The sequence below is a fragment of the Epithele typhae genome, assembly GCF_022376455.1.
Source record: "Epithele typhae strain CBS 203.58 chromosome Unknown BXZ73scaffold_14, whole genome shotgun sequence".
In the NCBI taxonomy this organism is placed as follows: domain Eukaryota; kingdom Fungi; phylum Basidiomycota; class Agaricomycetes; order Polyporales; family Epitheliaceae; genus Epithele; species Epithele typhae.
Genome location: NW_025954205.1, coordinates 96266 through 123012, shown reverse-complemented (window position 1 = coordinate 123012; position 26747 = coordinate 96266). Strand labels below are relative to the sequence as shown.

Genomic DNA, 26747 nt, shown 5'->3' with positions numbered 1-26747 from the left:
CGCGTCGCCCTCCGCGTCGCCGTTCTCCGTCCACCTCGCCGTCCACCTGCGCCTGGCCTGCGTCCTCCCGCCTGCCTGGCCCGCGTTCTCCCGCCTGTCTGCTTCCTCCGCGCCCGCCTTTGCCTTGCCACGTCGCTCTACTCCGCGCCTGCCTCGTCCACGTCCGCCTCTCCCCCTCGCCACGTCGCTCTCATGCGCCCGCATCGCCCGCCCGCCCGCACCCGCCTTCGCCTCTGCGTCCCTGTGTAGTAGTTTATTGATAAATATATTTGATCACTAAGTATGTACAAAGTGTGATGTGAAACAAAAAAGGAGGTGAGCTCACTGTCGGAGACGGTGAGCTCAGGTGGCAGGGCCTGAGGCGCCGGTGTCCGGATGTCTTGGGGCAATGTCGCGAGCGGCTGCGTGAGCACAATGCAACCGGGCCGGCCGGATCACCAGGTGCATCTGCACCTGCCGATAGGCTATGGTAACAGATGCACCTGGCGATTCACCACTGTAGCCTTGAGAGTCACCGGACGGTGAGTGCGAAGGGGATGACACGTCTTGCAGTGCGCTTTGAAGCGACTCGCATCGTATGGCTCTTTGATACGGGTCGGGGACATGCACCGTGAGCACGTAACATTCATGTTGTCCTTGTGTATGGTCGCGTACTCATCGATCTCCAGGATCTTGGCCTTCCAGACAGCGAGAAGATTGGCCTTCCACTTGTAAGTCCCTTCTGCAGCCTGCTGGCGCGCTTTTCGGGACGCTATGGCTGATTTGCTTGTACCGACTGCTTTCCCTTCAGTTTTCTGCCTCTTCGATGCTATCCCCTCGGACACGTTTGATATCGCCGCCCGCTTCTTGCCCTTGGTGGGTGCTGTGGTATCCCGGAACCCGCCAGAGAAGATCGAGTACAAGGAAGCCGACAACGGCAGTGCGTTCCCGATGCTTGACACCGGAGTTGCTTGCACGTCGACCGCCGTGGTAGGTGGAGCGTCTGTTGGGGTGTCCCTCTTCTGCGTGCTGATGCTGTTTTTTGTAGTCGTCTCTTCTGTGGCTAGCACGACGGTGACAGCAACGCCAGATGACGCAGTAGGAGAGGCCGAAGTTCGAGCGATGTCACAAGGGAGATCGACCTCGGAAGGTCGAGTAGCGTCACAAGGGAGATCATTCACGACAGCTTTGGTACGTCCAGCTTCTGGATGATCTACAGCGACAGCCTTGGTGACGACTGCGACGTTGCTTGCTACTGAGCTTGGCGCCACCGTGGCTAGAGCTCCGGCTTGCGCTGCTTCCACGTCGGCCTGGTATGCGGGTGAGCCACGATGTTCGAGTTTGGTCAGAGTGTCTACTGACCGTCACTGTGGATGCGATTGGGTTTTGACCGGGTAGCTGCCGGAGCAGCTCAGACCCCCAACGAAGCCGCTCTCGAACAAGATCCGCCGGTTGGAGGAGAGAGTCACCAAACACAGCATGGGCGACCGCTCTGGCTGCATAGAGCCCGCACGAGATGATATCGGGCTGGGGAGTTTGTTCCATTGTTGCCACGTCACGTCGATCTCTGATAAACTTCCAGTGCGGAAACACTGCCTTCAGCCATCTCTCGACGGCAGACAGCTCCGACTTTGGTGGCTGAACGTTGAGCGAGAGGGAGTCGGCTGGCAGGGAGCACAGGTATGGGTCCATTTGCTCGTAATGAATGACGTTGTTACTCACCATACTCGATCTTCCCAGATTCGAAATCAACGTGGAAAGCGATCCAGTGGTTCTTGCGGACAAGAGACGGGAAGTACAGGTGCAAGGACGGGTCGCTGCTGACGTTATCGGAGATGCGGTGGAGAACTCGGAAGTTCCGCATGTTGTAAGTGTCACCTTGCCTGTTTCCGAACTTGACAATCTCATTCATGACTGCGAGTGTCCCGATGAACGGCGGCTTTGAGCCCCGCCGCGCTTGTGCCCGTTGATTCAATGTCGCCATCATCATGTCGATGATATCGTCACAGAGCGGTTCCATTGCGAGCAGGCGAGTGAGCATAAGGGACCATGTGCGAACTCCACTGACTGTCATCTTCCCCTTCCACGGCAGGTCGACGATTGTCGCGCAGATCGTCTTTGCCTCCGTGCAGACGGAAGGGTCGAGGCTCCGATCCGCAGCCAAGTCTGTGAGCCACTTCGTCGTCTTCTCCCATCGGAGCTTCGCGTCTTGCGCCGTTGCGAGGTGCCTCCATAGGTCAAGAGCTGCAGGAGGATAGCGCTCTTCAAGCTGGGCTCCCGGTAGCAAGATCGACCGGCGGCCATCCCTGAGTTGCTTCTCCGCTGCTTGATTGAGATCGGCACGGATGACGTCCGCGGGGATATCGCGTTGGAGCAGGCGTTTGAGTGGTTGATTAGGGGGGTCAGGTGAGAACCACACTTCGACCTTCGCAGTCACTCGAGAGGCTGAAATCTTCGGTAGGATGAACTGCTTGAAGAGCTGTACGGGGAGATCGGGGCCAGGGACATGTGCTTTGAGATCGGAGTCCGACAGGAGGAGTTCAGGTGAAAAGAGGGCGTTGTTTGAGGAGTCCTCGGTGGTGAGGTCTATCACATTTTCGTCTTCCTGAGTGACACCTGCGTGCGAGTCGATAGAGGGCATTTTTGGTGTGGAGAAGTTGAGAAAATGATTGAGCAGTGGGATGCGTGCAAAAGAGCGACCGCCCACACTCCAATTGATCTACGGACTATCATTCATACAAAGTTGACTAGAACGAGCATTAGTCCAGATCGCCACAGTCTGATCTTATCTGGACCATTATCTGCATAGATTATCTACGAGCCAGATATCGTCGGCCCCCTGGCCACCTGGGGCCACCCTATCACGTCCGGATGTTCCGACGGATCCCGGGGTCGCCCTATGGCTCATGTCCGGACCGTCGGCAGCCAGGTCATCCGGACAGGCCCTCCTGATGTCCGGATCGCGACTGGTCCGAGGGTCAAAAATCGTCAAATTTTGTCCGGATGGTCGGCGGTCCCTCTATAGGCGCTTTCGGGGGTCCTGCTTATGCTGGCCTGGATGATACGTATGCCACGGGTCACGCGCCTCGTCATATGTATGGTGAACCGCCAATCGAGATTGGAGGTGGAGCGTGCTGAAGAAGGGCTAGTGCTATGGCAGCTTGCAAAGACCGCGCGGAAGCAAGCCATGATGCTTATCCAATATCGAGATTCGAGAGCGTTGCTAGACAGCCAGCAGATGGAGCACTGCTTCCGATGCCGCATCTGAGGAAGCGTGCGATAAGAGCAAACATGAGTCCTGCTCAGCTTAGATGATTATGGAGCACACATAGACGAACGCACCCTGTGCGATTGATTGTGCCAGCATTCAGGTGACTAGACCACCGAATGGCATAACACGGGCTGAGGAGCGCCCGGACTTTGATTCTACCCCAGGTTGAAGTGAGCGCGTAGCCATCATTGCGTTGCGTTGAGGTAGTTGATGGTGATAGTATGCGGAGGAACGAACAGTCGGATGCATCATGTGCGGCCTTATTGACGCCTGGTGTCAGATGCCCCAGTTCGAATCCCAGTCGGACCAAGTTAGCTTTCAACAAAGTGCGGGATAGGCACAGCCGAATGCACGAGTGGCGAGCTAATCAACGCGGGTGTACTGGATCAAGTATCTTGGACGTTATCAAAGTTACAGGCACCTCGCACCGCCATCAGAGCTATGCTATGTCATCAGCGCACGTTTTGTTCCTGGTCTGAGCGAATGCGCGGTCCGAGTCGACGACTTTCGAAATGGTAACGCCTATAGATATCGACGGCTTGTGAGCAAGAGGCGTCAGTTAGCATCAATCAAAATTCCAAATCCGTGGAGTGCTCACCGGAGTTTCGTCAGATGGTGGCGTTCGGAGGGTACCGCGGTTGTTCCGCAGAGGACTCATGTTGAACGAGTCGGAAAGGTTGACGTTCACTCGGCACGCGCTGTCGGCCAGCTCTTGTCGGGTGACCAGCCTGCGCGACGCGAGGTAAGCTCAAGGTGGCGCAGTCATCGCATTGAGGACGCACGCCGTCATCACTGAGTTTCCGTACACTACGCGGAGGTAAGCAGAGGTTTTCAGCGCGTGCGAAGAGCGCTAGGAACGCACATAGAATGTCTGATATGGATATACCGACGTATATCAAGTTTCCGGGAAGCACGAAGCCCTAAAATATATCATGTGAGCGGATTGCAGTTATAGGAGTCGGAACAAACAATGTACAAAGGCACACGAGACAATGTTGAATAACCTATGTTTTAACGTCGAGGTGAGTGCAAACGCATTTAAAATCACAGATCAGAACCTACGTCATCAACAAGCCTTGGAGGTTGTTATTGCCCGTGAGCTCACGTAAATACCAGCATATGGAATAGGTGCATACCAGTGTTAACGGCGTAGAGCACCAAACGGTCAAGGATGGAGTCCGTTCTGCCAAGTGTTTAGAGTGAGCATTCCGAATAGATAGTGCACAATGATCACGCACTGGTTGATCCCTGTTCGACTTTGCCGGAGTGTCACGATGAGCGTGGAGGTGATCAGAACGTCCGCAGATATCATGCAGAGAGCTCCAATGGAGGACAAGAGCTAGAACGGGGATGGTAAACTGGATGTAGGCTTCCGCTGTGAATAAATGTATACTCACGGCGTCTCCGTAACCAGACTTCGCGTCTGAGTTCAAGAAACTTTGACGAAGACGTTACGCGATGACGTCATAGAGGACTTTCTGACGACCACTCACCCCCGGATTGAAGCCGCTGGAGATGTTCGGGTCAGCGGCTTTGCGTCGTCTGAAATCAACATGGATACGACGTACTGATTCCGAGTACTAGCATTGCGTTTGATCAGCTCAAGTGAGTGGAGAGCAGGAACATAAATCCGTTGAGGCTCACTCCATTCCCCGGCTACGAAGAAACTCTGGCATAAAGATAAGAATCCTTGCCGAAAGCAAGAAAACCATATGCACGCACCGCAAGTGCCACCAAAGGACGAAACTTCCGACCAACTGTGACAGTGGGTGAGGCGATTTAAATCAGAGTTTAAGACGAACATACTCAAGTATACTCGTCTGATGAAGAACCTTGGAGAGGATTGGGTGGAACTTCACTCATCAGACCCGAAAAAATACTCACATCTCGCTTGTGGACGCCAGAGCTCCCTGCACCGAAGAGATTAGCGAAAATGTGGTCAATGCAAGCAGATATGCTTGACTCGCCGCGAAAAGACCGAGCAGCTGGAACGACCAGGTAAGGGGTAGTGAAAGCAACGAGAGTCTGAGAGGCGGCTTACATTGAAAGACCTGCAATACGGAGACGGGACGATAAAGACATCTTCTCGGACGTTCTATTGGTGGACGACTCACCAGACGCTAACTTCAAGTCGCTGAGGGTCGAAGAAGTTGGACACCAGGTAATGGTAGCTGCGAAGAGCGGTTTCAAAAACAGCACACGGTGTTGAATCATTGAACGAATCCTGACCTGACGTGCATGCAGAGCGCGACGACCACCGTGCTCAGGGACCTGTAGACAGTAAGAGAGTGCAGAGGTCCCCAGCCCTCGGACACGTACAAGACCACGATCACCTAGAACGTGTTACCGAGGCGATCAAGCAGAGTCATCTACACGCTTACATGGTATTTCAGCCACCGCGAGTCCTGCGGGAACCTGTTGAAATAGTTGGCAACTTGGTGACACAAAAATCCGTATTGTCTGCGCGACGAAAGTCATCAGAGAGACACAAAGTGGTGGAGAGCACCCCTGACTTACATGGAGGCAACGAAAGTACCTACCAAAAACGCGCCGAAAGTGATGCCCAGACTGGGAGTGGACTTCATTGCGGCGTTGGAGGTGTTACTGTCCATGGAGAGGGTGTATCGTCCACTGGGCGGGGCGCCGTGCTCAGCCCCGGCATATATAGAGCCGCTGCGTGTCAGCAGGATGATAGGTGTGTGATGAACACAGCGTCGGCAACGTGGGCAGCCTGGCGCTCCTGTCCATCGGATGATATTGGAGGAGCAGTGACCTGAGTGGCGACCGAGGAGAACCACTGCACCGACTCGGCGCTCAGCAGCACCGGCTTTCTGAGATATCCAGGTTGTGGCCCACAAAACCGCGAGTGGGCGTGAGACGTTGCACAGCCCGTTGGCGGCACGCGCACGCCGGGGCGAGCATTTTCTGGGAGCTTGTTTGTAAGGTTCAAAAGCTATGTGCGATAGAAGCCCTTACTTTGTTGCTTTCGGCTTTAATGTGGCTATAAAAAGATGGTCGCCCCGATGTGCGGTATAAAGATGCCTTGACGTTCTTCTTCCCTCAGACCGGCCGCCCACGTCAGGTTCCACACCTGTGGGGAAAGTTGTGCAGGGGCCGAGCTGCACAGACCCGGACTGAGAACGGGTCATCAGCGACGGTGACTCACCATCGTGTTCGTGTGCCATCGCCCCGGGTCAGTGGCGTCCCAAGATCAAGTATATGGCAGTGGGCGACAAACCAGAACCGAAGAGGAGTCATATGAGAAGCTGTTGATGCTCTCACCGTATGGAGCGGCGTGCATACCTGGTCAGTTCGCGCGCGAGTTGACAGGAGTTAGAGTGTAATGGGACAAACGCGGGAACTCGGCCTCACCTTCCGAAACTTTGTGTTCCCTCCAGGCGCCGTCGAAAGCTGTCTTCCGGAATCCCCGGCGTGGAGTGAAAAGATAGGTATGACATTCCGCAGTGAGTGTTAGTAAGATACGAGAGCACAAATCCGCATATCGGCCGTACATGCCAAACCCATGGCACTACAGCATCAATAGTCCTCGAGCACGGCGCGCGCACGCATTAATATATCCTGGCCACATTACCTGTCAGATCTGTGACGTTCACGACGGAGGAGCCACTCACATATGCTCCCTCTTCAAAAGGACTGATCCCATACTCCGCCATGTCTTCGAAGACGTCCGGCGTCGCCCAGTACCCAAGCACCTCCCGTTGTTCCGCCATCATGGACCACGTCGTCGCGTCCTTGTCCATTCGGGCCTTCTGCGCCTCGAGCCATCGGTCTTCCTCCTCCGAGGAAGCGTCGTCTGCGTCCTGCTCGTCCCCGTGGTGCCCACAGTGGGCTCGAACGAGGCTCTCCGGATCAGAGAAGAACTGGCTGACCATGTCCGCCATCATGTCCTCCGTCGCGAGCGCGCGCTCCCCCTCCTCGTCATACGGCCCCAGCACGGCCCACAGGTCGCGCCGCCACGACGTGGGCCGCGGCGCCTCCGCGATGATGTCCTCCCGGCGTCCCATGAGCCACATCCGCCGGAGGGGCTGCGCGCGCACCGCGTCCCGGAAGCGGGCGCGGATGTCCGAGAGCCGCGCCTCGTCCTTCCACCACCCGCGTTCGGGGAGGTAGTTGTCGTGGTGCGAGTAGACGCACTGGCTGCGCTCCGGGCTGTCAAACTTGCAAGCGCCGACGAGCCAGTACAGACAGACGTTCCGCCCGCTGCGAGAGCATGTGCATCAGCACCACTGGAGATGAGGGAGCGAAATCGCGACTCACAGCTTGTCGCGGACGCTGCGCACGTCAGGCGCGTGGCGGTATGGGCACCGCACACCATTGCGGCAGCCCTCTCGAGCGCGGTTGTAGAACTTGCAGGGCGTGCCGTTCCCGTTGTGCGCAAAGTCTTCCGTGTCGGACTCGTCCTCGTCTTCGATGGGTAGCGGGGTGATGGTTTCGGAAACGGCGGCAGCGACAGCGGCATCGTCGTCGGGGTCCCCTTCCCATGAGATATCGGTGTCGAGAGGTCCCAATTCATCGACCTCCTTGCGATGAACCTCCAAGCGTTGTTGTTCCGCGAGAGCAGCGCCGTTGTCAGGGTCTATCTTGAGCAGACGAAGCAAGTCTTCGTTCTGGATGAGTCTCGAGCATCCCGAGCGCAATGGGAACTGACTTACCGACTTCCGAGGCGTTCGGTCTGCCCATTTCCACGCGCGCTTGGGCCCTTCGGTACAAAGCCTTCAGATGATTGGGCTCGTACATGAGCGCGCGAGATGCGGCACTGTCGGCAGCTTCATACCTGCACGCGAGTCAGATGAGATCTCAAAGGAGAGCGGAAGACTACTCGCATGTGCAACTTGAGCAAACACGCAGCCAGGTTCGAGAGATACATGGGCTGGGGACCCACAACCTGCACAGCGGCGCGATACTTCTCCGCCGCCGCGGCCCAGTGGCCTGCCCTGAACAGCGCGTTGCCCTTGATGGGTGGAATCAACATCACTCGACTACCCGCACACAACGAGCCACGAACCTCGTCCTTCAGTCCGTCTCCTTCCTGGCTCTTCCTCTGGTGGGTTCTGGCCCGTTGCTCCGTGCGGCGGGCCACGGCGCGTTCAGCCGCTTGAGGGTCCCAGATATTCTTCCCCAGTGCGACGGGCTGTGGGTTCGCCTGCTTGCCCTTTCCCTTCTTGTACTTTGAGTTTTTCTTGATAGGTGCTGGCGTGGACGACTCAGCCTGAGTCTCCTGGCCATCCGCAGCAACACTGAGGATCACGACAACCTCCGAAGAAACAAGTCACTTACCCTCGTCCGACGCAACACCTTCCCGGCAGACCCAGGGGCCATTGGCGGACCTGAGAGGAGATGAAAGCACATTCCAAGGACGACGGTCGACGTGGCGTGCTGGGGCAACACATCCCCCACGTATCCGACGTGGCCCCCGCCGACTCTGGCGAACGCGGCCGCAGCTCGCACGCACGCTCGGGACCCCGCAGGCTTGTTCTTCCCGCCGTTATTCTGAGAGACGTGCGTCTTGAAGTCGTCCTCGGTTAGGTAGAGAGCATCCTCGAGCTCGACATCGTTCACCAAGACCGCCGCCTGCGTGTATTGCTTCGGGAGGCGCGGCGCGAACGAGTGGCGCTGGCGGATGATCGCGTTCAGCCGCGTGGGGCCGCGAGTGTGGCGACGTGAGCCTGTGTGCCACGGGAGGTTCCACGCACGCTTGAAGTAGGCCCCGACGTCGACGTCGCCGCGGCGCGAGGCTAGGCCGCTGAAGAGACCGGCGTGGACGACGGTGCCACCGACGGCGACGTAGTCGATGAGCAGGGTGAGAACGTCGTGGAACTGGGGAGTGAGGAGCGCGACGTCGCCGACGATGACGGCGTGAGGTCTTATGGTGCTTGTGAGATGGCGCTTTGCTTGCTCGACGGAGTCCGCGTTCACGAGCTCCACCTCGCTGACGAGCTGGCAAAGGAGGTGGGCATTGAGGGCGGGGAAAACGTCGCCGGACTGGAGGCAGAGTAGTAGTACCAGGGGTTTCGCTTCGTGGTTGTCCATTCTTGGTGTTCGACGGGGAGTCGAAGGTGGGTGGGGAGGAGGATGAGACGGAAAGAAAGGGGATGCAATAAGCGCCCCTAACGCGACGCGTTCAATGAAAACGCGGCCACGTGGTCTACTCAAAGATCAATGTACACCATTTCCTTGGCCTCGAAAGTTATCGATTCACCATCAACGTTCAACCTCCACCAGTTGGAGCCGCAATCGAAGTTCCGTGCTCCCTGACTTCCGTCGCAGATCACTGTCCAGCCTCGCCTGGTCCAGTTCACGCACTGGGTGAGTGCTGATCACGCGCGCGCAGAATGGAACATTCATTATGGCCGCTCTGAGTCAGAGCGTAGGCTGAGGAGGAGAACAAAGGCCATGCACGTTGTGTGTGCGTGCGCGGATTATGCCGGAGAGAAAGGCCGGAGTTCACCCTAAGTTGACCCACTTCGCTAGGCGTTCTTGTACTTACCTGAGTAAACAGCCTACTGAGCTTGAGCTGGTAACTTCCACCAAACTTACACCTTGGGGAGTTGATCCTTTGGCGAAGACAGCAACACGTTTTGACTGTCCAGACGATCGAATGGCACAATGCCTGGGAACAGCGCTCGCTTGAACTCCAGTGCGGGAGTCGGGTGCCTCGCGCCCGGGCCGTGCACCCTGGTAGCCGACGAGCGCTCCGCGTGTGTTCACTTTCAACTTCGACCACGACCATTACTTATCCAACAAATATTGCCTCTGACCACCGCCGTTATCGCACTATAAGACAGCAGAAGCCCCCACCACAGGTTCGTCCGCACCCCCTTCCTCTTCTCCCTATGGCCGACCCCGCTGAACCCGTTCCTGTTGCTGCGATTGGCAGTCATCTCTCAACCCCCAATAGCCAAAGCCTACGCACTCGTAACGCTGGGGCTCTTGGAGGTGAAGAGGGTCGAGAGGACCTCGCTCAACACCGCGCCGAAGCCGCGAATGACATGGCCCACATGGCTGTCCCCGCTGACTTCTTCGCCTTCTGCGACAATTTCTTCCCCGCTGGCTCCGATATACCCCAGAGAAAGGTGCCTCTCAAGCTCAATCCTTTCGCGGGCTTCCGGGAAGCGGAGAAGTGGAAGGAATCTAAGCTCCAGGAAAAATTTGTGAGTCTCGTTCTGCCTATGTTTCGAAATTAGCAAAGCTGACTGCGGGCGATCAAGGTCAAGGTCATCAATCAGCACGAACTTGCGGCGGGTCTCAAGATGGCAATATCTAGCGATCGACCCGCCAACACGGGTATCGACGCCTTCAGACAGAAGGGCGACGCTGCGTTCTTCCACGAGGAGTACCTCCCCAACGACGAGACACCCAACTGGGGCGACCAAGTCATTTCCGTCGAGTTCAAGAAAGGTGGGCCGGGGCGGAAGGACCCCTTTGACAATGAGGGGAACTTCGCATCGGCCAAGGATCGTACCACCGTTCGCGGTCAGATCATCTCATACGGCGAACTCATCCTCGCTGTGCAGCAACGTTGTGAGCTCTTCACCCTCCTCGTGGTCGGCCGGACATGTCACTTCGTCTACTGGGACCGCTCCGGCGCGATCGCTACGAACGCTATCGACTACTACAAGGACCACGAAGCATTTTGCGACATCCTCTGGCGCTTGGGACACGCTTCTGACTCTCAGCTCGGGATGGACGACACCGCGATTCGCCTTCGTCCTGGCGACGGATACTTCCGCTTCATGGACAACCTCGCGGACATGGCCGCCCACGCTGCGCAAGACATCCTTCACGATGCGCGCTCACTCGACTCAACGTCCTTAGGCCCCGGTGAATTCGTGTATGTCCGCCAGATGTGGGCCGATTCCCTCGTCAAGGGCTGGCCTCGGTACCTCGTCGAGTTGATCGACGAAGCTGGCAAGAAGCACACCTTCCTGATCGCCAAACCCTCGTTCGTTGCGAAGGGCCTCGCCGGGCGGGCAACTCGCGGGTACGTCGCGTACCACATTGACGCAGGCCGCTTCCGGTGGTTCAAGGACTCGTGGCGCGCGGAGTACATCCTCGTCGAGCAGGAGGGTGCAATCCTTAAGGAGCTCAACGACGCCGGTGTCCCGAACGTCCCGACCCTCGTATGTCACGGCGACGTAGGCGAGCAGCGCACGATCACGCCGATGTGGTGGAAGGTCGTTCACGCGCACGAGATCTCAGATTCGGCCACCGGGGCCCCGGCTCAGCCTGGAAGTACCTCCTCCAAGCGCAAGCGCGGCGCCGACAAAGGAGCCGAGGAGCCCCAGGTCGACGCCTGCCCGCTTCGTCTTCATCGTCACTATCGGATGGTCGTGGCGGAGGTCGCGATGCCACTCAGCATGTTCCAGCACACGTTTGAGCTCTTGGATATCATCCAAGATGTTCTTGAAGGCATGTCACCCATCTACTTGTCGACTTGTCGAACATCGAACATGCGACTGACTGTTCCGTGCAGCCCATCAGGCCGTTTCTTCTTCCGAGCCCGGCTTGGGAAAGCTTAAACAGCCCCGCCTTCACCGTGACATCAGCGCGGGAAATATCCTCATCTATCCCAAGGTTTACTGCCCGGACGACGGCAAAATCTTTCTGCGCCGGTCTGGGATCCTTGCCGACTGGGAAATGTCAAAGAGGCTTGCGCAACCGGGAGAGAGCGAGAAGGCACGTCAGCCCCCGCGCACGGTGAGTTCCACTCCTTTCTGATATGTACTCGAGGCTCAGACATGTCTTCACAGGGAACGTGGCAATACCAGGCGGTCTCTCTCTTGCTCTGGGGACCTCACATCGCGGGCATTGCAGAAGAGCTGGAGTCTATCTGGCACGTCCTCCTTTACGAGCTTGTTCGCTACATGCCCACGAGTCTCTTGCCTCCGGTTGCCGCGGTTGACGTTGAAGCTGTCGCGCGCTTCATCGATCAATACTTTGACCAGTACGTCAGGATGAAGAACCGCGTTACGGGTGAAGACGAGTGGCTTTGCGGCACCTTCAAGAAGAACACCATCATCTCCGGCGAGCTCCGAACCTCGATATTGTCGATGGATGAGGAGCTCCTCCGCTTCGGCAACGAGGCGATCGACACCCTCATGCGCACATTGCTTTGGCGGTTCTCTCGGCTCTACCGTGTCCGAAAATACGATGAGCGACAGAAGACGCTGAAGAATAATGCCCAAGAGACCGCTGCAGCCCCACCGCGCACTGGCCGACTTGTTTTCGTGCCCGCAGTCTCGAGAGGCGCACAGGCGCAGGTCAGCCGAGAAGCGACCGCCGACCCGGCCCAGTGGAAGCCGACCGAGAAGGACCGCCTCACAGCGTCGCATGCGCAAGCGCACACGTACATGATCTCAGAGATCTCCGTCGCTCTCGCCCACAGCGCTGTCCAGGTCGACGACAGCGACCTCAAGTTCGATCGGGTGCCTGCAAGCTGGCGGCCACCGATAACGCACCAAGCGACCGTCAACCCTCGGGGCAGGAAGAAGCAGAGGAGGGCGATGGAGGCCGGCGCCAGCCGGCGCGCAACTTCGGCAGAGGAGCTGCGCCAGTTGTCGCCGACGCCCCGCTCACGGCTTCCGCCTCCCAGGATGGCCGTGTCCGCGCTGGTGCCGGGCGAGAAGAACGCGTACAAGCCGAAGGAGCCCCTCTTTGAGGAGGAGCGTTCGGACGACGATGGTGACGAGGACTCTGGCGATGACTATGTTCAGGGCAGTTCTGACGACGAGGACGACTGATGTCAGTACCTACAGCTGTATACTGCGGATGCTCCGATATATTATCACTCTGTTAATATCAGTGCCGCTTCGATGTACTGGTCGCGTGCTGGCGTGTTAGCGAGATATCAGAATTGTTTGGAACTTCGGAATCCTATTGCGCATCTTCGGCAGACTTCACTTATGTAGGCGGTTTTCCTAACTCATGACGCACCAGCACAGCTCCAATCTCAAGACACAAGGCAACATCTGCCGGACAACTTGATCATGCTCTTGGTCCATATGATGTCAGGAAGCAAGGAGCTGTAAAATATGCTCGCACGTTCATGCACTTCGCTTTGGCTGCGCAGCGCGGGGGACTGCGTGAACTAGCTAACACCATATGTCCTCTCTTCGCCGCATCTCATCCACGACGTTCTGTGTGATCTAGTACCCGACTATCTGCCGCGCCGGAAGTATCGTCTGTCACTTCGTGTCCTCCAGCCGCGGTGCCTTGCAATTGTGCGTCCCGACACATCACTCCCGATCTGGCGTCGGGACCTCGATAGTGTCCTCCACCGCCAACTTCGTAGCGCGCCTGCGCGTGTTTTGCCAGACCCCCGAACGCCCGACTTGAAACAGCACCCTGCGGCGAGACGCATTCTCAGCGACGTTTGACGGTTTGATGAAATCCTGCTGCAGGACAAGCCAGGCGTCGAACGTATGTTCCAGGGCGTACAAACATGCATGGTACTGCTGGAATGCGGGTTCAAGTAGAAGCGTCGCCGATGGAGATATACGAAGTAACCTCACTTCGTATGTGCAGATCACGCGATGAATAAGCATGTCGATACATAGTCGTGTGCAAAGCAAAAGCACCGGTCGGGAAGATGCTCTCAGCCCACTTTCCATGCCCACGAAGGCCCTAAGACACGCATAAATAAGGAAAAAACACGTCGTCCAGACCGGGCACTCACCAAGCGGATCCATGCGCTCGTGCTGCGCCCCCGTCCACATCCCCAGAACGCCCATCGCCGACGCCACTCCGCCCAATTGGACGCCCTCCGAGACCCACTCGTAGCTCCGCGCGCCTTCGACGCTTGAATACTGCGATCGAGAGCCATCAGCGACGGCCACAGCACGCATACGGTCGACTCACGAGCTGCCAGCGCACGCTGCCGTCCGCGATGACGGAGACTGTCCCCTCCATCTGACGCGGAGGCCCCGGAAGGGAGCCTAGCGTCTCGCCTTCTACGTGGATGTTGGGCAGGTGCGCAAAGTCTGGGTTGTCCGCAGGGGAGTACGACTTGACGCGCAGGCGCATGGTGATGATCCGGACGGCCTCTTGCAAGCGCGGGTCCTCAAATTCACCGGACCGTTGGTAGGGATGCTAACGAATCAGCTTTGGTCTGGATCGGCGCACGGATTTTGGACCTACATTGTGCACTGTGAGAGCCGTTCAAACGAGCATCAGCGTACCGCAGGGAGGTCCACAAAGCACAGACATACAGATCAAATGCCGGTAATCCATCCAGCAAACGCAACGTCTGGTATGCGCCGGAGGAGAAATCGTCAGAGCCTTGCACCCGCTATGTAAAAGTTCAAGTTCAGACTCACTTCCAGATCCCGGTGACCCCAGCCCAATCCCACCCGGTGACCTCAGCATCCTCCTTGTGCTTGCCCTTCCCTTTTAGGACGCTCGCCGCCTTCGTGATCGCGTCTGCGTCCGAGTGTTGCTTGTACCAAGCCGCGTCCCACGGCGCGCTCCCTGGCCGAAGCCCGTCGAGCGAGAACAGGCCGCGCAAGTCGTGTCCGCTCCCAACCGACTCCCGGAGGTTCGCCTCGACCACCACACGCACCGCGGCAAGGTACGCCCAGTCTGCGCGGAGCTGCGTGGGCGGCGGCGGCGTCCCAGGCTCGACTTGTTCTTCCTCGTCCTCGTCCACTCCGCCCGCGGTCGACGTCTCTGACTCTTCTCCGGCCACATGGGTATCGTCCTTCTCTGGGTCATAATTCGGATCGTCGTCGTCGTCGTCGTCGTCGCCGTCATCATTATCTCCCAGTGTCGCCTGGTCGTCTTCGTCATCTTCATCGGCCTCTCCATGCTGCGGCGGCGGCCCAGGCTGCACCTGGAAAAGCGCGAGGATGTGCTGGAGGAAGTCCTCACCGTCCGCGGCGCCCACTTCTCGGTTCGATGGGACGCGCAGGTACGGGCCCCAATGCCGGGCGGACGAAAGGTAGTGCATGTTGTAGACGCGCTTACGCGCGAGTCGCCGCGCCCGCTTCAGCTGCCGCTCCTTGCTCATGTGGTCATCTTCCGCGTCCGCTTCATCTTCAGCTGAGGAGGACGAAGGCGGCGTGGCTGAGTCCGTCGAAGCAGCGGGGGAGGACGTGGGGGACGCGGGAGACGGCGAGGGCTTCTGTGGGGAGGGGGCGGGAACGAAGCCGGTGCAGGCGATGAGGTGTCCTGCAAGTTGCATCTCCCGGAATTCATGCTCGGGCAGCTCCTGGCCCATGAGACCGCCGTGCCACCTATCGCCGGAGAAGAGCGCGCTGATGCGCGACGGGTAGCCGTTCGCGAGGAGGGACTCGACCCACACTGTGTTCTTCGCGCGGAGGGCCGCACCGAACGAGCGGCCGGAGGTGGTGGGGCCGCCGGTAGGGGATATGTTGCTGAGAGCATGAGGCAAGGGTGGGAATGTGGGGTAGCACGAGGCAGGAACTGTGGGTGGGTCGGCGGCGTCGGGTGGGGTGGGGAAGGAGAGCACGATGGTCGGGGGGCAGGGGAGGGCGGTCTTGATGACGGAGAGCAAAGAGTCGAAGACGCGGACATTTTGCAGGACGTCGACGTCGTCTGCGTGCTGAGGGTTTGAGGGTAGAGCCCCGACATGTCTTCGGAAGTGGTTTGCTGCCCAGATCCGACGTCTAAAGTGCGTACCCCACTCAAACTCATCCGCATCTGCGCCCGCCGACTCCATACACGCCGTCCACCCGGGTCCTCCACCCGAGCCGCGAGGGTCGTCAAAGGTCGTCAGGAAGACGCTTCTCCATAGGTGATTGTCATCCGTTTGATAGACCGTCGAACGGGTGGCCTTGCATGTCTGGGCGAAGGCGGAGATGGCGAGTGGGAATCCTTCTTCCGCGGTTGAGATGAGGATCTCCTCGACGAGTTCCGTCGGGAGCGCGAGGATAGACATGAACCAGGCAGCGGTGTGGAGGTGAGAGAGGGTCGTCGAGGGAATGAGGAGCGTGAGTAGTTCACAGTCAGCTCACTCGACCCGAAGTCCAGACTTGCGCTTCATCAGCATCCAGCCGGGATAAGATAAGATCCCATCCACTCGGAGTTCCGCTGGGCGTCGACACGGGCGCCAGGTGGGCCCCCATGCCGAGGCTGGGCCACGTGCGCAGTCACGCTTTACGCCGTCACATGACAGTCTGTCACTGTCACCGCTCGCGAGCGTCTGCAGGGCCAGATCTCTGCAATCGATCAATCATCCCACCTCCACTTGACCTCCAACCTCTTCCTCCTCCTCCACCAACTCACGGCGCCGCCCATCCTCACCATCCTGCCGTCGCCGTCCAATGCATACCTGGAGACACCAGCCGTCACCGCAAGACAGGGCACGGATGTCGCCGAGACGACCGAGATTGGCCGCTCTCTTGACACCGAGATGAATGCTGCGAATCCGCTTCTCTGTCCAGCCTTGTCTTCCTGGCACGTCTTCCCATCCAACCCCGCACAGGTTTCAGTGCCTGCTCGAAATATGTTGGCTCCCCGGGGCGTTTGTCTCCGCTACACTCGCACATGAGAGCGCATTGGTAAGTGGATTAAACATATACCTCATACCCGCGCCACACTTAACGAAAAGTCTACCCACATACTAGGACAACCCTGTTGGCCATCATAGTCAATGAGGGCCAAACATCATGAATGTGGAGCTGTGACCGTCGATGGACGTGATGAATAGCCTCCCCTTCCCCTCTCCCTGCCCTGCTCATGCGGGGCGCAGGCCCCCGCCTGTATCACAACCCCCCATCACCTTCCGCGTCCTCGTCTCTTTCTTCGACCACTTCGCCCCCCTCCTCTTCCACCCTCTTCACCCTCGACGTCGGCGCTGACACTGTTCGTGCCCTCTGCCTCTACGGCACGATGCCGACGAACACCACCGTCTCGAATGTCAGTCCACTCGTTTCGTACATCCCGCATAGCGCTTGGTTCGAGGGCACGCCAAAAAGCGATCCTAATGTGGTGCGTCACTACTTCTTCTGCTCAGTGCTCTGCTGACCTTCACCACTGGGCATGAAGACCCAGTACACGACGCAGAGTTACCATGCTACCAATGGCTCTGTTTCGGGCAACGCCAGTCTCGTCTTCTCGTGGTGGGGCACAGGTATGTGTGTCGGCGAGCTTCTGAGAGGATATCCAGACTGATCCACTTCTTCGCCAGGTATCTGGTGCGTTATTTGCATTTCTCAGGCTGATGTGCGCTGAATCAACCGACGCCCGCGGAACAGGATCCACGGTGCCCACCGAACGCGATCGGGCTCATATCAAGTCGTCATTGATGACGGGCGGCCGAGCTTGTACGAAGGGTATTCCGGAGGACCAGAATCCCTGGATCAAGTGCTTTACTCTGCGTCGAGCCTCCCTGCCGGACCTCACCAGGTCAGGATCACGAACGCTGGCCAGCACCCGGACCAGTCTGTACTGGATTTCGACTACGTGAGTCGTCTTCTGAGCTTCTATGTTTTGCTATCGGCTCATATTGACTCGTTTAGCTCGTTTTTGAGAGTCCCATGGACGATGTTGACGTAGTGCAACACACGGACGCTGCTTGCAGCTGGCTCCCGCAATCAGAAGGTGTCTGGCAAGTGGACGACAGCTCACAGTGAGTCCCGTACGACGCTCCGCCGCGATACGATGTTCTCATAGGTGAACCAGCACGACCAACAACGGCGCAGGGTTCATGGACATGAGCTTCACAGTGAGTACCATCTGCGAATTGCATCGTCTTTTGATTGACAATTGCCCGGTCCAGGGTGACTATATGCGTCCATATTCTCTCTAACGTCGCTCAACAACTTTATCAGGTACTGGCGTCGTGTTGTATGGCTATCTGAACGCGTCAAGCGCGTCGTTCGACGTGTCCATCGATGGCTGGACCATATCTTCTCTTACTCCAAACACCGCCGTCGCCCCACTCTCCCAACAAACCCACGCTCTTTTCATGACCGACGATCTTGACCCCGGACCTCACACCCTTCGCATCGAGAACAGCCCGTATGCCCAATCCACATCGGCAAGTGATCTGAGCATTTCTCATGCCCAAATATTCGGACAAGCATCCGCGCAGTCTACTGGGCAGTTCAGGTGTGTAGTGTGACGTGTAACTAGGCCTGTGCTGACTGGCATATTTTCAGTGGCACCTCTCAACAGGTCGAACCTTCTGCGGCCACTGAGCGTACCATTATCATCTCCGCAGCAGGCGCCGGTGGCCTCGTCCTCTTCATTCTCGCCGTCCTCACCTGGCGGCTCTCGCGCATCGCGCGCCGCAAGCACAAGTACACGCGCGACCTGCGCGCCCCACGTCCGTTCTCACTCCCGCACCGCTTATCGCGCCAGCCCTCTGCGTGCCCATCGCACTCCGACGACCACGTGCTCCTCCTCCCGGCCTCCAAGGATCTCCGGGCGCCTCAACAGATGGCCTGCCTCGCCCCATCCTGCGCACCCGCATCCCGCCCCGCAAGCGTGCGCCTCGACCGTGCGACTGCGGAGCTCGTGAGCGAGACCGACGCGCTCCGTCGCTCGTTCTCGCGCATGTTCTCCCCGACCGCGGACGGCAGCGCCGCGTACGACCGCCTCCCGCGCTTCGTGTGGGAGGAGGACGCGTGGCCACGGCCGCCCACGGGGATCGCGAAGGGTATGCAGCGCCCGCGACGGCCCCCACCGGTCACCGTCGTCCCGCGGACGCACGTCGAGCGGGCGCTGGGCAGCGCGGCGAGCTCCGCGTCATCGCACACGATGTGCGACTCCCTCGACGTGCGCGCGCCGACGTCGCCCGCGCCCCCGATGCCCTGGACGCCGCCCGGGCTGTCAGGCACGCCCTCGTCGCGGTGGACGCCCGCTTGCGACGGGTTCAGCATCCCCGGGACACCCCCTCTGCGCATCAGCCGGTACGACGACGGCGCGACACCCGCGCAGCCCTCGCCTTCGCCGTCGTCGCCCCTCGCGCGCGCGCGGTCCCGCCCGGGGCTGCGGCCGCTCCGGATCCTCGCGGAGACCCCGATCACGTCGACGCCTCTTCCCCCGCTCCCGACGGCGACGGCGACGACGAGCGTGCCGAACACGCCGAGCCCGCTGTCGGGGTTCGCGCGGCGGGCGCCGAGCGTGCGCACGGTGCAGACGGTGCGCAGCGTGGGCGCGCGGTCGGCGCGGTCGGCGCGATTCGCGGAGACGGTCGCGTCGACGCGTGCGGCGTGGACGGCCCCGCCGGTGCCCACGCCGCCGCCGCACGGATCTGCGGAGGGAGAGGACGAGATCGCGCGTGAGGGCTGAGAGCTGACTCGCGGGATTGGGTTTGGTATGCACTATCATTATTACACAGACACAACGATACACACACTCTCTTTTCACAACACTTTCATTTGCTTATTTACTTTCAGAATGGACTTCTGTCTGCGCGCGCGCCCCGCCGACTGCGACTGGATCATTCCGGGCGAATGTCTTCCTACACTCTACATTACTGTGATCTACGGGTCCAAAGCAGAGGCCGTGAGATCAATGACACGGCGGAAAACAACATCTCCTAGACCGTTCGAGAAACCCACCATCGACCCGTCAGCCGAGATCCCGGACTTGCCAAATTTGCGACCGTCTGGCCACCGAAAGACGGCCTTTGTGGTACCTTCTTCGATGTTCCAGATCCAGTAGACATAGGCCGCGTTTTCTTCGGCCACGAATATTGCCGTCCGTCCATCTGCGGACCACTCCATGTCATCTTGGATATCTACGGCATGATTGAGACGAAAAAGCGTGGACCCGGTCATCGTGTCCACCACCGACCATGATCGACGGTCCGGTGGCACCATGAGACGAGCTCCGTCGGCGGTAAAGGGTGACGAAGGGAGGCGGATGACGTCGTCGCTAGGTGGAAACACCTGCCCGACGATGGGGGTATCCTCGACCATTGATGCGACCTTCGAATTGCGCAGAGTTCCATCCCTGTGTATCGAGATGATATGCAACTGGTCTTCTCTTTGTGTCCCGCCCCACAACGTACTGCTGATGACAGAGCTCTGGCCATCCGTCGACTTGTAACGGTAGGTCCCACCGGTTCTCGAATCCCAAACATAGTTGTAGATCTTCGGCGGCCACGAAAAGCGTAAACTTGAAAGAACATGATGACCGACTATGGATAACTTGACCATGAAAGAATGTGAAGAGGGCCTCACATCCCGATATTGGCTCAGGGAAACCAACATCGCTCGGCGGAGTGGAAAAGGCGTGGATTTGTGGGCGCGGGAAAGCCGTGATAGAGTATGGGGATATTACTTCCAAAACCATCTCTTAGCATCTCGTCGCCGAATGGAACCGGGAGCGTAATAGAGCCCTTGAGACTTCGAAGACCAGCATGGCTTCCACAAACACCCCCGACCCGCGCGTGCCCACCCACTCTCCCGATAATTACACGCCTCACGAGAACCGAACCACAGCGCGCCGCCGCGCCGCCGCGATCGCGAGGCTGCCCAGCGCCGTCGCGAGCGCGCACGCGCCCACGAAGACCTCCACCGCGCCGAACCCCTGGCGCCCGAACGGCCCCGCGAGCGCGCGCCCGCCGCCGAGGTCGAGGAGAACGGAGGAGAGGATGGGGCCGCCGACGGCGGAGACGCCCTTGAAGACCGCGGTCCCGCCCCACGCGATCCCGGTGTGCTCCGGCTGCCCGCGCGCGCACTCGAACGCGGCGTGCGTCCAGGTGGAGGAGAACCCGCCGCTCTGCGTTCGCGGTCCGAAAGCGGCGGTCAGCGAGCCGCGCCTGGAGGACGGGAGGGAAAGGGAGGGAGGGGGACTCACGAGCGCGCCGAAGATGATTGCGAAGAGGTAGAGCGGCGTCGGGCCGCTCGCGAGGCCCCAGAGGAGGAACGCGGCGACGCTCGAGCCGAGCGCGCTGCAGAACATCACCCACGGGTACGGGAAGCGGTCGCTGAGGTGGCCGAGGATCACCTGGCCGGCGACGGCGGAAGAGTTGAAGACGGAGAGGACAACCGTCGCGGTCAGCGGCGAGGAGAGCCGGCGCGCGAAGCTGGCGATGTAGAGCGAGACGGGGAAGTACGAAAAGCCTTGCAGGAGCAGGGTGAGCGACTGCGGGGAGCTTCGATTAGCCGTTGCGACGTGGGGAGGCGCGGGTCGACTTACGACGCTCCAGAAGAGCGGGCTGGAGGCGAAGCCGAGCTGCAGAGGGATGAAGCGCGGGCGCGGCCTCCCACCCGTGAACTTGGGTACAGGAAGACGGGGATGGATGCCCAAGAGCGCGAAGCCGCAAAAGACGGCGGTCAGGAGAGCCCATAACCTGAGTGTCCACTGCAAACCAAGCTTGTCTAGGAGGATTGACCAGACGAAGGGAAAGATGAAACCTGGCACGAAGAATATTAGCTCTTGCGAATCCGAAGCATGAGACGAGAGAGCTCGCCTCCAACACCTCCACCAGCAAAGATGATGCCTCCTGCGAGCCCTCTCCGTGCCGAAAACCATTCGGGGAGCAGCTTGAGTACAGGCGCATACAGGAGGCCCCCGGCAACTCCGAATGCAACTCCTTGGAGCAAGATCAACTGCCAGACCTACGAAGGGACAAGTTAGCTGTTGCTTGGCGGGCTAATAGCTTCCCACTTACTTGTGTCGCAAAGCTAGACGCAAAAATAGACGCGACAGACAGTCCAAGCCCGCACCACATGGACAGCATCATGTAGTCGGGGTAGCGACTGAAGAAACACGAGAAGATGAGTGCCTACGTGATGAAGCTATCAGCGTCTGGCGCATCTCATGACACAGTGAAACTCACCTCGGCATACTGCAAACCGATTGCGGTTGTTCCGACTGCGGAAATGGCTATGCTGGAGGCCCGGTCGAAGGGCGCATGGGTGGTATAGTAGTCTGTTTGCATACGTAGCAGAGTAAGTTAATTATCTCCATTTGGCATCATCCCATGGCGCATGCATATTTACCTTGGAAAATGCCGTAACTGTTCGAGTAGTCAGCGCGTGGTCATCCACCAGAAAGATCAGGCCGCGTGAGCGTCATTCACCTGAAGCAGTACCCCCAGATCATCATTTCGAGGATGAACGCGCAGGCGCAGAACGTCCACGCTTGGACCCCGCCATCGACAGGCGCGAGCTCCTGCACGTTCGGCCCGTCGTCTAACGCCCCCCTCAGCGCCGCTTGAGAGGACGCTGCTGAGAAGGTGCCACTCGAAGGTAATGGCGTTGGTTGGCCGCTCCGTGGCGGTGGAGCTTGACGACCGCTCTCTTGAGCGAAGTCTGTCAGCTCGACACTTGGATATTCTTGAACCGCTGGAGTTGCTGTTCTATCCATTGGGGCGAATGTGACGGGACGAAGCAGACGACCAAGATAATGGGAGTTGCGAAGAGAGGAAGACGGAGGCGTTGGCTCGTTGGCTCGACTGTGATCAAAGAGTTTTAAGCGCAAGGTAGGCGGGTGGGCCGCCAGCACCTCTTTCAGAACGAGGGCCATCGACGCGCACATGGTGCGCACACGCTTCCAACGTCGCGTAGTCTGATTTGAAAAATTTCCGGAAAATGTCATAGCTGGCCACGAGACGAGGACCCGGATCTTGTGAGGCACGTTATAATGTGCCGGCCGGGAACATTACGGAACAACGCTCATCCGTAAGCCGATCATTAGCTGTATGTACCGCGTGTTTTCTAAGTTACGGTAGACGAGCATGTGCACTGCTACATACCGAAGCAGAACCTCGCCTAGGTACGCCTTTAGTGTCAACACTTCGCCTAAAGGATGCTGTCGTGATGGTGCAACGGACGACGCAATGCAAGATGGATGCAGGCTGAAATAAGCAGGGCCCTGTCATCCTTCAAATTCCCTACCGCCTCGCAAAAAGTAGCAACACACTCACTGTTGTGCTTCGGCGCAGGGCTGGAAAATTCTCCGTGTCGCTCATTCAACCAAGATCGAGTGCAGTGTCCGACGGCTTGATCGAGCGCGATCGGTCTTGTCCACTCCAGCCAAACAGCTAAAAGGCAAATTATGATCGCCCCCGGGGAGCGACCACTGTATCGCGCTGTCTCGGACGCGTTTTGACGGCTGTAACGGGCTTCAGTGCGAGCTGGCTATATATGTTTGGGGAAGGGGAAACTACTGCTCACCTTCGGCGCTCTGTGCGATGTCGAACACTATCTTGTCCATCATGCCAGATGCGCGATGGGTAATGAGACGCGCTGCGCGAGCATTACCGTTGCTGTATCCAATGGTAGCAATGTCCTTGTCCAACGTACTGCGGACCCGTGTCAGATTGATATCGATGATGGCACAAAAAAGACCTACTAAGCACTCAAAGTGCCTCGTATCATAACGGAAATGGCTGGTTCTTCTCCCAATTGGCGGCCACCTAGGATTAAATTCAACATGCGACCATATCAAACTCCACCCTGCGCACCTAACGACGCGATGGGGTGGATGTTGACCGTGGTTGGGGAGTATTGCAGTCACTGCTTGAAGACGAGCTAACAATAAGATGAGCATGTGCCTTGGCACGAGCATCGACGCATACGCGCACCTCGTATGTATGGCTGAACGTCACACCCTTGCGAGGAATTGTGTTAAAGCGTGGATCGGACGCACTCGGTGGTTTCGACAGACAAAGCACCGCGACCGCCCCCTAGTCAGCCGGGAGTGGCACAGATCCAGGTTTTGATCAAGTCGTCAAGACTCCCGAGACGACTGTCTCGAGCACCATTCGGGCTGTAGGGATCACAAGCATGAGCCGGGGGTCCTAGGGGGTTGATCGTCTCTCAGTACTGCGGTGGTGATGTGATAGCATGCCCAACCAAACCCGTACCCCGGAACTTGGAAAGTCGCACGCAACCGCCACGAATGGACCCATCGCCTTCCACCGGGATGTCACGACTTGTAAGGTAGTCCACCTGCCGACGCTCAGCTCAACGTGCGAACAGCAAGTATAAGAAAGGGTGTTTTGATTGCGAACATAATGATACGGGGGTACGTCCCGACACTCTCGCCCCGCCACAGAACATCGGGACGAATGATAAACTCACAAGTTGACCATGTACACACGACACCGGTCTTGCAACCCGCGTGAATGAGGCGAGGAGTGCAGGTCTGCTTGGAGCAATCCGCAGGGCAGCCCAAGAGGAAGGATGTGTCGGTCGGGGAGCTGGGGTCAGATGAAGTTCTAGCAGTACGCACTTGGTCCTTGTTTATGCTCACGCGGAGTCGCTCCTGTCTTGCCGAGAGTGCAGGAGAGAACAGCGCAGTGTGAGTAACTGCGGGCCGAAGGCGAAGTTAACCAAGTTGGAGACGGAAAAGAAGAGGAAGGAGAACAAGCCCGCCGTCGCCCGCCGTTGGGCCTGGTCGAGTTGTCCCATCACGGCGTTATGCCGCGGCCCGCGTCGCAGTGAGACCGGGATCACGGCGCCCGTGACGGAATGTGTGACGGGACGCGAGTCCGCGCCGCTGCTGTGGCCTGCCCGCGCCGCCTCTCGGTCTGCAACAACTCTGCTCGCAATGCCACTCTGCTTGGTTTCCCCCCTTCTGGGTCTCTCCTCTCCCTCATCCGTCGCCATGCATCCCTTGTGTCAATCACTATGATCCAGTAGTCGCCAATCGCATCTCATTCGGCTCCGTTATGTACATACAAGACCCATCATCTGCCGTTGGGACCAAGCCACTCGGACACGATCAGACCGGGGGCCTGGCTGGTGGCGCCTCCAATCCTTTATGTTCGAGGCCGGTCCGCACGAGGGTAGGACATGTCGGGGCACAAGTTCATCGGGAGTCCAAAGGTGCGTGCTCAAATGTCGATGTACACCGCCGGTCTAATAGGCCTCTCTACGCTTCTCCTCGGACGTCCAGGTACAGCGTGTGCTTCTCGCACTATACCTGTCTCTGCAATTCCCGGTGTGTGCGCGCGAAGAGCTTCGTAAGTCAGCATTCTAGCGAAAATGTTATTTTCTTGACAGTTTGCGCGCCCTGCAGCTCAGGACGGTCTGCGGTAGACGATGGCTCCGACGCGCAGGCCAGTTAACCCCGGTTTGGAACCACATACACTTTGTTTTACACACGCGTGGCCCTCTACGTGCTCACCGACGCCGCTGAAGAAGCGATTGACGCACTGGCTGCCGAAGGAGACTGCAAGATCGTCGCGCACTGTGCCCTGGTTTGCGTGTCCTGGACCGCTCGCGGCCGCTACCAGTTCTGGCACAAGCTCATCGTTTCTGGCCACGAGCGACTGCTGCGGATTTGCGGTGTGCACATCCAGTCGTTCTCTCCGTTTCTTGGCCCACAGTGTTCGACTACGGTCAAGCTCGTTTGGTCCTCTTTCCCCTCCCTCAAGACCACCCGAACGCCGCGAATGGAGGCTCTCCGGTGCCCTCATCGGCGTCGCCCGGTCACCCGACAGCACGCGAATGTTCGTTCAAGATGTCGTTACGCACGTCCACGTTTTTGACACGTCCACCTTGGCGTGCCTGCTCCCCTTCCCTCTCCCTTCCGAAGACGATCTCGACGAGATCGCAGGGCTCAGGGACGACGGCACCGCGATCCGTTTGGCCTAGGTCGCGTCTTCTTTGGACGGCCAGCACCTCCTTTCACACATGCACCACGACGACGTTGCGAAGCACGTGGACACGAACAGCCCATACCGTGTCTAGTAACAAGTCACCGGCACCTGTTACACCCACTTGCCCAGCCACCGCAACGGCGCGAGCGTGGCCAGCGAGTACATCGCCGCAACCTCCGTGGCGTGAACGCACGAGCGCACGGACGTCATCGCATTGCGCAGCGATTGCTCGGACGTCTGTTCGCCGGAGGTCATCACCACTCCTCCCATGGTGTTCAAAAAACTCATCGGCACTGCGCCCTTCGCATCGCCCTCCGATCGCCACCACGCGCGGGGCTGGTCCCCGTGGTGCGTCGTGCTCTCCGCGGACGCCCGCGCGGCCGCGCTCGTAGATGCTCGTGGATGCCAGACCGGCGCGCGTGGGTCTGGGAGGTGGAGACAGGAACGGGTGCGAGGTCGATGCCGGGGTGCGCGTGTCGTGGTCCACCCCCAGTCCCCGCCAGTTCTGGCACAAGCTCACCGTTTCCAGCGACGAGCAAGTGCGCAGGATTTGCGGTGCGTACACTCCAGTCGTTCCCTGGCCATGGCGCCGTTCGGGTCCTCCTTCGCAAGAATATCTCCCTTTCCCGCAAGACCATCCGAGCGCCGCGAATGGCAGCTCTCCAGTGTCGTCACTGGCGTCGCCTGGTCACCCGACGGCTCGTTCAAGATGCCGTTGCGCACGTCCACGTCTTCGACCGTACGTCCGCCTTCGCGCGCCTGCGCCCCTTCCCTCCCGTCCGCAGACGAGATCGACGAGATCGCAGGGCTCAGGGACGACGGCACCATGACCCGCTCGGCACAAGTCTCGCCTTCGTTCGACGGCCAGTAACTCCTTTCACACATGCACTACGACAACGTCGCGAAGCGCACGGACAAGAACTACCTGTACAGCGTCTGGAAACGAGTCAT

The 26747-nt window shown here is 58.8% G+C and overlaps 9 protein-coding genes across 9 annotated transcripts; 3 read left to right on the top strand and 6 right to left on the bottom strand.

Annotated features, from left to right (window-relative positions):
- Nucleotides 1-464: 464 nt before the first annotated feature.
- On the bottom strand, nucleotides 465-2620 carry BXZ73DRAFT_76289 (uncharacterized protein; the record flags this gene model as incomplete). Its single annotated transcript, XM_048022388.1, has 3 exons — nucleotides 465-1289; nucleotides 1342-1643; nucleotides 1702-2620. The coding sequence occupies 3 exons, from the start codon at nucleotides 2618-2620 to the stop codon at nucleotides 465-467; spliced, it is 2046 nt and encodes a 681-aa protein (XP_047879410.1).
- Nucleotides 2621-3998: 1378 nt separating this feature from the next.
- Nucleotides 3999-5862, bottom strand: BXZ73DRAFT_99838 (uncharacterized protein; the record flags this gene model as incomplete). Its single annotated transcript, XM_048028136.1, has 19 exons — nucleotides 3999-4057; nucleotides 4113-4170; nucleotides 4227-4254; nucleotides 4313-4325; nucleotides 4387-4433; nucleotides 4489-4589; nucleotides 4648-4687; nucleotides 4744-4759; nucleotides 4819-4830; nucleotides 4895-4919; nucleotides 4973-5007; nucleotides 5057-5082; nucleotides 5135-5235; nucleotides 5292-5301; nucleotides 5365-5421; nucleotides 5480-5521; nucleotides 5570-5583; nucleotides 5632-5710; nucleotides 5768-5862. 19 exons carry the CDS (start codon nucleotides 5860-5862, stop codon nucleotides 3999-4001), a joined length of 858 nt encoding a protein of 285 aa, XP_047879409.1.
- A 1341-nt stretch (nucleotides 5863-7203) lies between these two features.
- BXZ73DRAFT_2057 (TPR-like protein) lies at nucleotides 7204-9190 on the bottom strand (the record flags this gene model as incomplete). Its single annotated transcript, XM_048017605.1, has 6 exons — nucleotides 7204-7471; nucleotides 7529-7878; nucleotides 7928-8045; nucleotides 8104-8222; nucleotides 8277-8461; nucleotides 8560-9190. Coding segments are annotated over 6 exons (1671 nt in total), but the record flags the coding sequence as incomplete, so codon positions are not given.
- A 1070-nt stretch (nucleotides 9191-10260) lies between these two features.
- BXZ73DRAFT_5453 (uncharacterized protein) lies at nucleotides 10261-12411 on the top strand (the record flags this gene model as incomplete). The annotated part of the gene is made up of 4 exons (XM_048021183.1): nucleotides 10261-10422; nucleotides 10480-11670; nucleotides 11753-11968; nucleotides 12022-12411. Coding segments are annotated over 4 exons (1959 nt in total), but the record flags the coding sequence as incomplete, so codon positions are not given.
- A 1095-nt stretch (nucleotides 12412-13506) lies between these two features.
- BXZ73DRAFT_44464 (uncharacterized protein) lies at nucleotides 13507-16166 on the bottom strand (the record flags this gene model as incomplete). The annotated part of the gene is made up of 4 exons (XM_048019345.1): nucleotides 13507-14076; nucleotides 14129-14359; nucleotides 14471-14516; nucleotides 14587-16166. 4 exons carry the CDS (start codon nucleotides 16164-16166, stop codon nucleotides 13507-13509), a joined length of 2427 nt encoding a protein of 808 aa, XP_047879406.1.
- Nucleotides 16167-17119: 953 nt separating this feature from the next.
- On the top strand, nucleotides 17120-18353 carry BXZ73DRAFT_44547 (uncharacterized protein; the record flags this gene model as incomplete). The annotated part of the gene is made up of 6 exons (XM_048019358.1): nucleotides 17120-17218; nucleotides 17276-17364; nucleotides 17485-17692; nucleotides 17749-17858; nucleotides 17912-17958; nucleotides 18061-18353. The coding sequence occupies 6 exons, from the start codon at nucleotides 17120-17122 to the stop codon at nucleotides 18351-18353; spliced, it is 846 nt and encodes a 281-aa protein (XP_047879405.1).
- Nucleotides 18354-19719: 1366 nt separating this feature from the next.
- Nucleotides 19720-20157, bottom strand: BXZ73DRAFT_99833 (uncharacterized protein; the record flags this gene model as incomplete). The annotated part of the gene is made up of 1 exon (XM_048028135.1): nucleotides 19720-20157. The coding sequence occupies one exon, from the start codon at nucleotides 20155-20157 to the stop codon at nucleotides 19720-19722; it is 438 nt and encodes a 145-aa protein (XP_047879404.1).
- A 505-nt stretch (nucleotides 20158-20662) lies between these two features.
- Nucleotides 20663-22555, bottom strand: BXZ73DRAFT_44373 (MFS general substrate transporter; the record flags this gene model as incomplete). Its single annotated transcript, XM_048019326.1, has 8 exons — nucleotides 20663-20962; nucleotides 21041-21328; nucleotides 21383-21600; nucleotides 21645-21804; nucleotides 21858-21971; nucleotides 22026-22117; nucleotides 22189-22205; nucleotides 22269-22555. 8 exons carry the CDS (start codon nucleotides 22553-22555, stop codon nucleotides 20663-20665), a joined length of 1476 nt encoding a protein of 491 aa, XP_047879403.1.
- Nucleotides 22556-24987: 2432 nt separating this feature from the next.
- Nucleotides 24988-25791, top strand: BXZ73DRAFT_99831 (uncharacterized protein; the record flags this gene model as incomplete). The annotated part of the gene is made up of 4 exons (XM_048028134.1): nucleotides 24988-25020; nucleotides 25091-25157; nucleotides 25339-25507; nucleotides 25572-25791. 4 exons carry the CDS (start codon nucleotides 24988-24990, stop codon nucleotides 25789-25791), a joined length of 489 nt encoding a protein of 162 aa, XP_047879402.1.
- Between the last annotated feature and the right edge of the window lie 956 nt (nucleotides 25792-26747).